Raw genomic sequence first — 12,808 nt, 5'->3', positions numbered from 1 at the left:
GAATGGACAGAAACAAAATTTGGACTTAAGGCTAAACTGTGCCATCACACACCAAATCTCTTCAAGCTCTGCTCCTATTTGATTGTCTTTTTGTCCTCTCCAGTTTCCCCTGTGGTCCTCGATAAAGTCTCTGCCTGTTGGACTGGTTTCAATCAACATGTGGGATAAATAATGACACAGGCGCAGACGTGTCACAAAGCTGCATCATCCAGTCATTCAGGCATCAATAATGAATGACATAGCAGATGCTGCGGAGCCTTCTGTGACAACATGTGTGGTCGGGATCCAACCATGGCCTTTCAATCTATAAGATCAATCTGATGGGCACAAATTGAAATGAGCAACTTTGAATTACAAAGTGGAGCATGACAGCTGGAAAATGTCAGTTCATGGAGAAAGGATGAAAAAGAAGTGATAGAATGAAACTGGAGGTTGTTCGCTCTCACACAAAATCAAACAGAGGTTTCTCATTCAAGCAACTTTGCAGTTTCTAAATACAGACCCACAATTATACAAGGAACAGCCAACAAAAGAACAGCCCACCTGTATGTTGTCGAAGGATGTCTTGTTGGTGACGTCATACAACAGAAGGAGAGCTGGAAGAAACAGAGAAAAGAGCATCACTTTAAAGTTCCCTGTCCATAAATCACATTATAATGTAAAACAGTTTGCTGGATAGAAATGTGTGCAAACTGCTTAACGTAATCTTTAACTTAATCTTTGACTGATGTCTCAATTTCCTTTCAAATTAAATCATGAGAGTTCATTTCACTGCGAGCTCCAGGATGATTCATTTGAAAATAACAGTCCTGTGTGACATTTTGGAATTCAGAGAGACCGGAGTCAAGACTTGAGCTCTTTGACTAACATCATCCCTCCTGCATTTTGAATAAAAATACACAGCTTAATAAATGGGAAACTGAGATAAGAGATATTTAAAAGACCCCATCGATTTAGCGCGGCTCCCATATATCATTGTCTGACCAGACACCCTTTGGAAACTGGAACTGTATCACCAAAAGTTTGGTCAATGATTCTGATGTGTTACTCTAGTAGCTACCAAAGACTGCATATAAGGATGAACAACATCCAAAACGAGTGAAGCCCAAGTTTCTCAATCAGCCTCTTGTGGATGGCAGCAGTATCAGTAATAAACCCTGCTTCCTCCATGTTAGTGGATGGGACAGGGACCAAACAAAAAAGTAAATGTACACGTCAGAAAAAGGTATAAAAGCAGAACATGTAACGGTGGGTCCAGTTTATAAACATATGAATGTGAAATTGGTCTAATTCCCTTATGCACATTGGAATATAGTTTTCTCAAACTTCTCTGGTTACTGTGGTAACTACAACATATAGCCCAAGACGTTTTTTTATAGACTTCAAACTTCTCTTATTGTTCACACTGATGTTTGACGAACAGAATAAAAATACTGGAACCTACAATACATCTCCAACGCTGAAAATATGCGAAGTACTGAAAAAGTGCCCCAAGTAATTAAAAGGAAAACACCACATTTAACTTGCTTATATAACCAATGTGATATCTGATGTGCCAAAGATATAAATAAACAGTAGTATTTAATGGTGTGTATTTTAAAGGTGTTAGATTTTACAACAAGAACCAAGATTAAAAGAGTGAAAGGACCTCCGGAGCTGCACAGATGCCTCAGCACATGTCCTTCTGTTTCTGTGAGAGGGGCAGCGCAGGTATTAAAGAGGCAGTGAGAGGCTGTGCGGCTGAAACAGAGGCGGCCCAGTGGGGATGAGCATGATTCAGACTGACAGCTGTGTAATAAAGCCGAGCTCTGCTAAACTTGTCCTGGAGCTGCTTCTCACTCTTCTGCTCCCTCTCATCAATCCACGGTTGAAGTCAGGACATATGAAAATCGGTCACGGCTGCGGGTTCGCTTGTCGGGAGTGTGTATGCTCAAATCCATGCGTAACAAAGCGATTTGGAACTTGTGTACGGTGTAGAAACAATGGATGCAATCAAGACGTCTCACGATACGCAAGACTTACTGGCAAATGGAACGGTGAAGTCGAGGTTTGGATTAGGGAATAAACGGAAAATGCGGGAGGGAGAGAGAGTTGATGGGTAAAGTAAGAGCAGCAGGGAATAAAAAGTGTTGCGACAACAAAAGAGGAAAAGTTAAATCGGTCTGACACTTAAAACAGGTGAAAACAAGGACAAGCATAAAGAGGAAAGAGAGCAAGACAAAGATGGAGGTACAGCAGTGGGAATTAGTGAAACACTTGTGATGAATACTTAAGTGTGCGTCTCTTTTTTCTCCATAACAGCTCATTTAAACCGTAAATGGACTCTATTGATATTGCAAGTTTTCTTGTCTTATGGTCCCCTCTGTGCATTTGACAGTAGAAGTCACATTCACCCATTCATGCACACTTTCCTCTTTATGAAGCTCTTACTCATTCAATGCCAGCACAGCCCTCAGGAGCCATTTGTAGTTCATCTCGCCCAAGGACACGCTCTTCACACCGAGTTTCTTAAGCCTTGTAAGACAGAGCATTTGTTTTTTACATTTTTAATGATTTCACAGGGAATAATTCACGGATATTGATGGAAAATTTATATATGACCGGGACTGATACTGTATCTATAAACGTGTGCAGCTTGATTGATTGTGAGGGGACTGTTAGAGTTTGGCAGAAGTAGTTAAAAAAATAAACAATCTAAACCCTTTGAATGCATTTTTTGTGCTGAACTATTTCCCCCTGATTCCAGTCTTATGGCTTCGCTCCTCCAACGAGGCTGTGTGCGCTCTATTGAGTGACATTGTAATTAGATATTTCCCTCATGCATCCTGGATTGTATGACTCTTCTCTTGATTATGCATAATGAAGGCTAAACATAACTAAAGGGTTAATAGAGCAAAACATTTATTCTTTCTTAGACTCTACTAAACAGGCCGACTACAGCGAATATGAATCAAGAGAACTTAATCATGATCGAATTGTTTCATTCAGGACATTGCTTTTGTTCAGTTGGAGATTGTTTTTCTTATCAAACAATATCCCTGAGTGAAACTGTAATTTACATTTACTTTGTGCTTTTCCTGATAAATTGTCTTGTTTATTGCCAAATCTCTTTTTCCCTATGTGCTTAAAACCTTTTCCCCCCCATTTTATCACACTATACACAAATAACTGAGACAATCCAAAAAAATCCTCTTCTATCTCACAGCCCCACATCCCACACCCTGACTGCAGCCCTGACCCCCCCCCCCCCCCAATAAAGTTATTGTAATAACTCCCATCCATGCATGAGTGTGTTTGAAAGTTGCATGTAAAAGAGTTTAAGGACATTAAAGCAGTTCCCTCAGGCCTCTGTAAACTAAACGACCTCCACGTCCTTCATTGCACCATAATGTCTCTGTCAGCCTGAAATATTCATTTTTTTTGGCACATAAATATTACAACAACAAAAACATAAAATGTTTACAGTAACTCACAGCTCTAAGTCTTCTCGGGGCTTTTGGCATTTAACACTGCAGCTTCCTTCCTTCAATGATCATCAATTATTCTTAAAATCTATCGGCGTTGCCAGACTCGGCTGTTAACGCAGCAATGTTCACTGGGTTCGGTAACGGTAACAAAAGGCTGCAGGACTCTGGTAGAGTTCTGCGCAATTATTAATGTGTGTATTAATGAGTATACGAGAAAAATGTAGTAATTAAACATCACAGCACAGATGATTGCGGGGAGGCAGGTAACAGAGATGACGTGATGTCTGAAATCCTGTGACAGCTGATGTGATGTGATCATAGACTGTTTATAAAGATGGACGACATGACCACTCCCCAAGAGTGAAGCCACTTGCCTCCTGGTGGCTGCCTGCAGTAAAGACCGTAAACCCCACCTACTCCATATTTGTGAATGGGACATAAACCAAAAAATCAAACACATGGCAGATAAGGTGCAACATGGCATCGTTCATATCTGGTCGTCCATCTTTATATACGGACTTTGGCAACGATCAGAGTTGGAAGATACTTGCAAGACTCAATATCTTAGTTTCCATGCAAATTTAGCACAATTTGAGAATGAAGTTCTAGAATATACAGCCTATCATTTTGCACGTGCATGTGGGCATCTTCAGTTAGATCATACTGTTAGTTTCATGCTGGTTTACAGTTGAGGGCAGTAACGCACTAAAAATAAACATCAATGTGCCAACAAAGGCGTCGGAGAGAAAGACCATAAAAACCAAATGAGTGTTGACCATGGAACTTATGTTTGTTTACAAGAAACCTTACAAGGACGACTCTAATTGGAATTGATCGATGACCTTATCACATCGTGGTGATTTCGTTATAAATGACGTGTGAAGGAACATTAAGATGATTACTTATTGGACCTTTAATCACAGCTCGGGCGCATCATTTTCAGATTGTAAAGAATAATGAGAACCATTATCAACGGCGATTTACTGGCTCATATTTTTTACCCTCTGCCAAACAAAGCATTTGAAGATTCAGATAGAATTCAATCAGGGGCTCTTGCAGGAGGCGTGTGCACAGATGAAGACAGATCTGAACGGTGAAGAAAAATCACAGAGGCTTACAACTGCTCGTACTAGATGATTAGTAAACTGCTGGGAAACAAAGAAGGAAAAGAATATGCTTTACACACTGAAACTTGTGTTCTCAGTGGTTTGGGTCTTTCTGGTTCTTCGTCTCATTCTTCTCTCACATCAGCACTTACAACAGAGCAGTGATAAGATGATCAGCATTTTAAAAAAGGTCACATCTCTGATATTTATGATGCACCCTTGATAGATATAGTTCTAGACACAGAGCACCAGGCTGATCCCCTGTGTTATACTTCACTGTTGTAGAGGACAAGTACAAGTTTAAGTCTATATCTAGATTTGAAATGTGGTTTTCAGAAGAAGGTACAAACTCCTCCAGGGTCCCGAACCTTCAGAAGACAGCCGCAGATAAATCCTGCTCTAATCCTGCAGACTGATTGTCAACCCCTGACATGCATAATTAGGATAACACAGAGACACAGATCATTTACACTTTCTAAATCATGCATGTAATGTGTCACAGTCGCACACAGACACACACACACACACACACACACACACACAACCCATTCCTTCTTAATTTGCATAAAACTTCCCGACTGCCTGGAGATTAAAAGTCAAACCAGGTTATGCATTGTCCAATACGCACGAGGTGACAAAATGACAAACACACACTGCGACACTGTGTGAATATCAAGAGGCGGAAAGTGAACAGCCAACATCCCCCCCCCCCCTTAGGCCAAAGAAGCTGTGCTGCTCTGTAAAGGTTGTCAAAAGCATTTTCGGATCTGGGGATGTGATCAATGTCACACAATCCTTGAAGCCGTATGAGTGTTGTTAATTTTAAACTCAGCAGGATAGTAAAAAGTAAACGATGACCAAACAGAGAATACTATGTCCTTTTAATGCAATTGATATCTCATGTTAAGGAACCCCCAAAAATATCTGAAACAGTTTGAAATTGACCTTTGACCACCAAAACATAATCAGCTGATCTGTGAGTCTAAGTGAACATGGGTGTCCAATTTGAAAGGATCTTTACCCGTTCACAAGGCAAAAAAAATGTTTTCTGAGGCCACCACGACCTTGACAGTTGACCTTTGACCACCAAAATTGAATCAGTTCAGCCGTGAGTCCAACTGAGCGTTTGAATCAAAGTGTTCCTGAGATATCGTGTTGACCAGAATAAAACAGACGGACGTGCAACTGCATGAGGCCACTGGCAGCCATCTGCACGGAGGCATAAAAAAAGACACACATTCACACTTGCACACAAACACACGTCTGAATCACAGATCAATAAATGGTGCCATGAATCCTGAGGGTGTTGTCTTTTCATCTCAGGAGAGGAGTTGAAAAACTTCATCGCCTGATAATATTGCACAGTGAAAAGAAACAATCTCACCTACAGCGACACTAACATGGCTGTGAATTATACAATTATATAATTTACTGCAAAGCAAAGCATACAAAATGGCCTAAGACTCATTTTCACCATATCTTCATACACACAAAAGGAGGAGTGAAATGTGGATGGATACACACACACCCCAACAGTACAATCTAGTGGATATGCATTAGATAACAATATAATAATAATAGACTTCATTTATATAGCACTTTTTAAATACAGAGTTTACAAAGTGCTTTGACAACAAAGCAAGAAAAGTAAATGAAAACTTTAAGAAGAAGTAATCTAAAGTTGAAAAGAAAACAATAAAAACCCAGTGAAAACACAACATCCCGTGAAAGCAAGTCTATAACAATGCGATTTAAGAAGTGATTTAAAAGAAGTCATGGACTCGGTGAGCCTCAACTCCTCACGTGGGCCGTTCCGAAGCCGAGGGGCCCTGATGGCAAATGAACGGTCGCCTTTAGATTTAACCTCCACTTTGGAACAGCGAGCAGGGCTCCACCCGAGGCTCTAAGGCTGCGGCCAGGCCCACAGGGGGTCAATAACTCTGGGATATAGCTTGGGGCCAGACCCTGGCGTGCTTTAAAAGTGATCAGTAAAATCTTAAAAACAATTCTAAAACTGACAGGGAGCCAATGGAGCGAAGCAGGGATCGGGGTGATGTGAAGTTGCCTTTTAAAGACCAGTGAGAAGCTGAGCTGCTGCGTTCTGAACTGGTTAGAGGTGATGGTGAAAACACGCTAACTTGTAACTCTAAACCCGAGAGGCCATAATCTGCATATCATGAGACTGGCCTAGAGCGGCATGTTATGAGCTTTCTTCATGTTCATTTGCTTTCACAATAATCACAAAGGAGTATTCTGGTGTGTAACCAGTGGGGGTGTCTCACCGTTGGCGTCGCGGTAGTAGGCATGAGTGACACTGCGGAAGCGCTCCTGTCCGGCGGTGTCCCATATCTGCAGAGAGGGAGAGAGAAAGGAAATCACTGCAGAGACGTTTCTATCTGTTTAATGACTCTCCTGTTTCTTCTGAGCCAATTCATTCAACTCCTGTGGTACTGGATAATTCAGGAGTATGGAAATTAGCCCTGGTGAACATTCTGGGTGGTGTAAAACTGCATCTTTTGGTCACTCGGAGGCAACAACGCAAGCACAACACTGAGATGCATGGCAAAACGCTTGTTATGTGCGCAAAGGGTCGCTCTGTTTTGGTCTCCACCGAGTCCTAATGAAAGAACCGGGTATTGAGCTGAGCCGAGCAGAGCTGCAGGGTTTTTTCATACCGCACAATAAAGTCTGATCTATTGTTAATATAAAAACATAGAGTTGAGGTCACAGCTTATATTCCATATGGTAAATCCAGTGTAGTATTTGTCCAACAGCAGTGGAATAAGGCAATTTAAGTTCTGCTCTTTCCCATCAGGCAACACTGCTTTTCAAGGCAGTTGAGCTCCAGTGCCAATTACACGTTCTCCTGCCTTGGAGCCGACCTGTGCAGGTGGACAGCAGCCCTCATTTGGTTTATGTATAAACTACATTTCCTGGATTTTGTTCTGGCTTGTCACCTGCTGGATCATTATCATTCCCTGTGCATACCTGCCCAATTTACCCTCACTCCCTCTTCCTCCCCGCTCTCTGTGACATGTCCATGTTGGATGCTGGCTCTGTCTCCTCGCTGCACCCTGGGGCAGCCGTCCTCCCAGGATCCATGTGGCAGCAGTGACGGATGGCAATTACACGAGGAGAAATAACTCTCCCCTGTCTCTGTTTGGAAAGTCGCAGGGTGCTCTGCAAACGGACTCTCAGCCAATTAACCCCAAATAGATTAATCACAGGGCAGGAGTCCTCTCCACCAGCCTCCGTCAGCCCCTAAATAAGATCATTATGGCGCGTTCACGTAATTACTGGCAGTGATTGAATATCAAACATACAACAATGCAGAGTTGTTCCGACGTCAGTTCTCACAGTTGTGAATGAAGAGTGTCAGTGCCCTGTGGAAAGTACTCATGGAGACAAATGAAGCCAAATTATTTCTCAGCGGATTTTTGTGGATCATTGATTGTCGTCACAAAATAAGGCGACAGACACTGGGTTTCTTCATTATACGGCATAAGCATTAAAGCTTAATGTAAAGACCTAAAACATATAGTGGCCCCAAAGCACCGAGTAGAAGCAATAGAGAAAACAGGGACATTAAGGGAAATGTGCTCGGAATCCAGAATGCAGCAATAAAACCCATACAAATGGGGAAAACACAGTGCCCTGGGACTCTGGTGGTGGTGGTGGGCTTGACTTAGATAAACTGCAGCATTATAGAGCTCTTTGTTTGTGTGCTGAAGTGAAAGAGAAAGTATCTGTTTGGATCCAAATATGTGTCTTGATGTCAGGGTTGTGAGGGTCCGCCTGCTGGGTGACACCAGGGCTCATCTCAGGTCAGCGTTTCCCCCTTTTTGAATGTATGCACTTCTAGATTTGCAGAACTTAAACAAACTGTACGTATCTGCTTTGGTCCTAAAACCAATAAAAACTTGTTCTATCGTCTGTGTGGTCTATTAGGAGACAGTAAAACCTCATTTTTATATGGGTGACGCCTTTCATTTGACATCTATTACAGACATTTTGCTTGAGTCTGTTTTGAAATTGATTGTCAGGATGAAATAAAACTTACCTGGAGCTTCACCTTGACTCCGTCAATGTTCAGGACTTTATTCTGGGAAAGAAAGGAAGATATTATAAGTGACAGAGCCTAAATTAAAGCACTTTTCCAACCAGGAACGTTTTTTGTCTGTGGAAGAAACAATCTCAGCAGTGTGTGTGTGTGTGTGTTATTGTGTACACCTGTCTGAACAGTCTCTTCCTCTCATCTACCAGCCCTACTCTCCTCTTTTCTTTCTATCAATACTGCATGGTTCCACCTGACCCGGCCTCTTTTGATGAGGCCTCGCTGGTTTCCTCCAGAGGTTAAACCCGCCCTGCTCTCCATGCCTCGCTCCTCGTACCTTCATTCTTAAGGGGACATTGATCGGAGCCTCGATCTGCTCCACAACACAGACGAGCAGTTTGTCAGGTCAGAAGATGACTCTGTCTTGAGAGCTGCGTGGAAAAAGGTTAAACAACCTGCCATCACATTAACTTCAGTCTAAATGATGACTGAGCTTTAAGTAAAAAATATCTGGCCTGTGGAGAGGAGCCCTTCACCTCATTGATCCAACATCATTCATGTTCTCACAGCTGGAGGGGCTGGAAATCCCAGTGGATCTACACGATAACACCATCAATGATTCCCCTCTTTGTGGACAAAATTAAGAATCTTCTTTCAAAATGAATCTATATCTCGATTAACAGACTGATCGTTTTGTTCAATCATGAAACCATTTCCTTCTAATTTCTCTGAGCCCTTCAAAATCTTTGATTCAGCAAATCCTGACTTTTGAATTGAACTGTTTTAACAATCTAAGCACATGAATCTAAAGCTCATTGAGCAAATGTGAACGCATTTTGTTTAATGTCCAAAAAAAAAAATGGTTTGCAGCAGCGTGCACGTGGCTGAAAAGGATTGTACTCAGTCTTTTAATTAATCATTGCAGTGTCTTGGGAACAACAAGCAATAAACCAATCAGAGTAAAATCTCACACTACCTCTAAAAGCCAAGTGCTCTTGCACACTGCCTGATTGCGACTGCCATTGCAGATTTGCCGGTAGTAAGAATGAACGGTTCTTTGAAGAGGAAATGAAGCCCCTTGTGCACAAGGTGAAAGTTTGCGAGTTGACCATAAAGCAACAGCAGGATTTCACCAAAGCTTCCTGAGGCGCAGCAGGTGTGAGAGGAGGCCAGTTCTGGCAAATCCATTCAATATTTATTGAGATGATTCAGCCTGGACCCCTGCTGGTGATGCAACAGCAGGGGTAGGAGCATATATAGGCTGTATAAGGATGGATGATTACTTCCTCCGACTGGAGCTAACGAGGCAAAAAAAATCCAGAAAATAAAAACCATTGAACAAACATCAGTGTGATAAGAACTTGACATGTACTTAGAATGTTCTGGTTTAGTCCATGTCCTATCCACTAACATGGAGGAGTCAGGATTTATGATCAGGTTTCATTAATGGAGGGCAATCATATCGTCCATCTTCTTATGCAGTCCATGGCTACTACAGTGGTACATGCTGAATCTAGCAAAGGTAAATTATTATTCAATTGTTGAAACAATTCCTTATAAACTAATGGGTTATTACTAATTGAAGATTAAAAATCAATACTGGCCCTGAAGAAAAAAATTAAATCTGTATATTGAATATGTGCTACACATGTGCTACCTATTTGTGTCTCTTGGAAATGCTCATTCTCATCAATACATTTATTTCACCACATGGATTCCCCGGTATTCTGAGTCGCTGCTGCAGAAAAGAGGAGGTGAAGACGTCCCCTCAGTGACTCACACACCAGCCTCCCAACAGACGTGTGGGTTACCTTACCTGGTGCCACGGCAACGGTCAAAGCCTCCCTCTCCACCATCATCCCAGAGGAGCTGTTCCTGAAAGCCACTGCTGACCTTCTACCCCCTCCGATCCCAAAGGAGACACAGGAGATATTCAACCCCGGCAAGATGCTAATCTTCCCTCGGTGCATCGGAGAAAAAAAATAGATGCAGCCTTTGTTGACGTGTTCGGTTGATTTACCTCCTCACTGGTCACAAAGGAGAAAACTCGTAAATATTCACAGACCAGTCAAGCTGCACAATGTGTGTCTGTATGTGTGATAGGAATCAAGAGTCTCCAAAGACTTCCTTCATGTTCTTGTTATCACTGGAAACCACCATGGTGAGGATTGTGTGGTTAGTCAGGGGTGATTACTACTAGAATTATGCTGGAAGTATTTGAAACCAGACAGGACAGAGCATAGCGACGCAGATTTAATAATATCAGAGAGCGAGGACTGAGCAGGATTAATAAAGCATCTCAGCGGCTTATATAGAGAACGAGTCCACTGTGGAAGACGGGGAATTAAGGTGTCGATTAAATGACTGCCAGTCACACTTCCAGCAACACTTTACTTTCTCCACTTTATTTTAACAAACCCTCTCGAGCTTTAGTGTGTTTCAAGTGGACACAGCTGATACTCTGTGATATGCTGACAATGAATAGAGTGGTGGCTGAGAGGCTCGTACCACTCTCAGGTCAGTTTAATTCCCCCGAGCCGCAGCAGAAAAACATCTTCAAATACAAACTGCTCTACTTAGCAGCCAGACACCGGTGAGTGAGAAGATACAGTTGGCAGAGAAACAGCACTTCTCATGGGATCATAACTTATCATTTGAGGGTCATGGGAGGGTGGGGGGGGGGGGGGGGGGGGGGCAGCCAATCCATGCAGATATTGAGCGATAGATGTGTCTGTGTGTGTGTGTGTGAGCAAGTTTTCTAAAATCAACGAGAATATCCTTGTTTTTTTTTTATGTGTTAAGTTGGAGGAATGACTCCTTTATTTATTTGAGGAAGCCCTTGTACTAGTTGAGGTCAGATCATAATTACAGACATGGACTTTAAGGACAGTGAATTAAATCAACCACAAGCCGATGCTCTCAATTACAATTACTGGAGAAATAACTACTGCTATGGGTTAAATGCTTAGAACCTGCTGTCAGCCCAGTATTACCTGTTAAGTTACAGTTGTTCTGATCAGTATGTGTGAAGTGGGACCTGGCATGTATGTAGCAGACACCCCCCACCTCCATTATCTAAGAAGCTAATAATATTTTATTATCTCCTCTCCTCGATACAGTCGGCTCAGCATTTTCGAAACCCCTTTCTACAAATACGTTCAAATTAAGAAGCACTGCATATTCTCCTGGTGACAGAGAGAGAGCACAATAAATCGCATATACACCAGACACACAGATAATGCAAACAATGGAGTTCATTCATTCATTAAAAGGGCTGTACTTGCTGAGCCGGCACAGTTGGCAGAGATTGGGCCCTAGTTCATGTGGTCACCATGATTCCGGCTCCTGATTTCTATGTTGTTTTAGTCACGAGTTTTTTGAGGGTGTGCAGGACAGAGAGGGGGGGAAGTTCACTGCGTGTCACTGGCAAAAAGTCTCTTTTCCTCAAAACACATCTGACAGGGAAGTCGGTGTAATAGCCGGAACCTTCCTGTTATGGACTCTACCTCACTTGGGGGAAACAGAGACTAATTGAAAGCGCTGTGGACCTCTGGGCTCCTTCAGACAAGCAGACCTGCTCCCACAACAACTCAGGCTTCCTCATTTATTTCCACGGCTCAGAGGCACCGGCAGAGCTACAGTGCTGCTGCGGAAGACCACGGCAAATAAATGAAGAAATAAAATAAACTTGGATAGATCAAATTGATGATCTGGTACCACAACGCATAGGTTAACATGCACTTGTATCTATAAAAATTCACAAGCCAGAGCAATTCGTTACTTCCAAGCCTCACTTTTCTGATTTGTGCTGTAAAGCCTTGACAATGTGGTATCCAACCAGATGTAAACATGATTTAAGTGGTTAAACTTTGCTCTTTATACTTCAGCCCATGTTTCGGATTCCGCTCCTTCTTGGAAAAGCCTCTTCTAAGTATTTTGATCCATCACCTGTAACCTGCATCAGAGCACTCACACCAACGCAGGCACTTTTCTCTGATGCTGTATCACAAAGCCTTGACCTCTCTGGGGCTCCTTCCCCAGGCTCCTCTCACACGCTGGCCTGCTACAAATCAAAATGTGTGTATGTGTGTGTGTGTGTCTGTGTGTCTGTGTGTGTGTGTTGTGTGAACATGTGCGAAGATGAATAACGGCGGCTGGGGGCATGCCACTGAAACTCTTTT

At 42.4% G+C, this 12,808-nt stretch overlaps 1 protein-coding gene across 1 annotated transcript in view; it reads right to left on the bottom strand.

The window, feature by feature from the left end:
* The window catches only part of LOC128458225 (ras-related protein Rab-26), a 43,808-nt gene that overhangs the window by 17,596 nt on the left and 13,404 nt on the right, over window positions 1-12,808 (bottom strand). The window contains exons 3-5 of the mRNA XM_053442992.1: window positions 8,634-8,675; window positions 6,856-6,922; window positions 544-596 (exon numbers count right to left, since the gene is read on the bottom strand). Coding sequence (XP_053298967.1) covers window positions 544-596; window positions 6,856-6,922; window positions 8,634-8,675 — 162 coding nt within the window. The remainder of the gene's footprint in view (window positions 1-543; window positions 597-6,855; window positions 6,923-8,633; window positions 8,676-12,808) is intronic.

This window comes from Pleuronectes platessa, chromosome 16, assembly GCF_947347685.1.
Source record: "Pleuronectes platessa chromosome 16, fPlePla1.1, whole genome shotgun sequence".
In the NCBI taxonomy this organism is placed as follows: domain Eukaryota; kingdom Metazoa; phylum Chordata; class Actinopteri; order Pleuronectiformes; family Pleuronectidae; genus Pleuronectes; species Pleuronectes platessa.
This window is presented reverse-complemented; position numbering and strand designations above follow the sequence as displayed.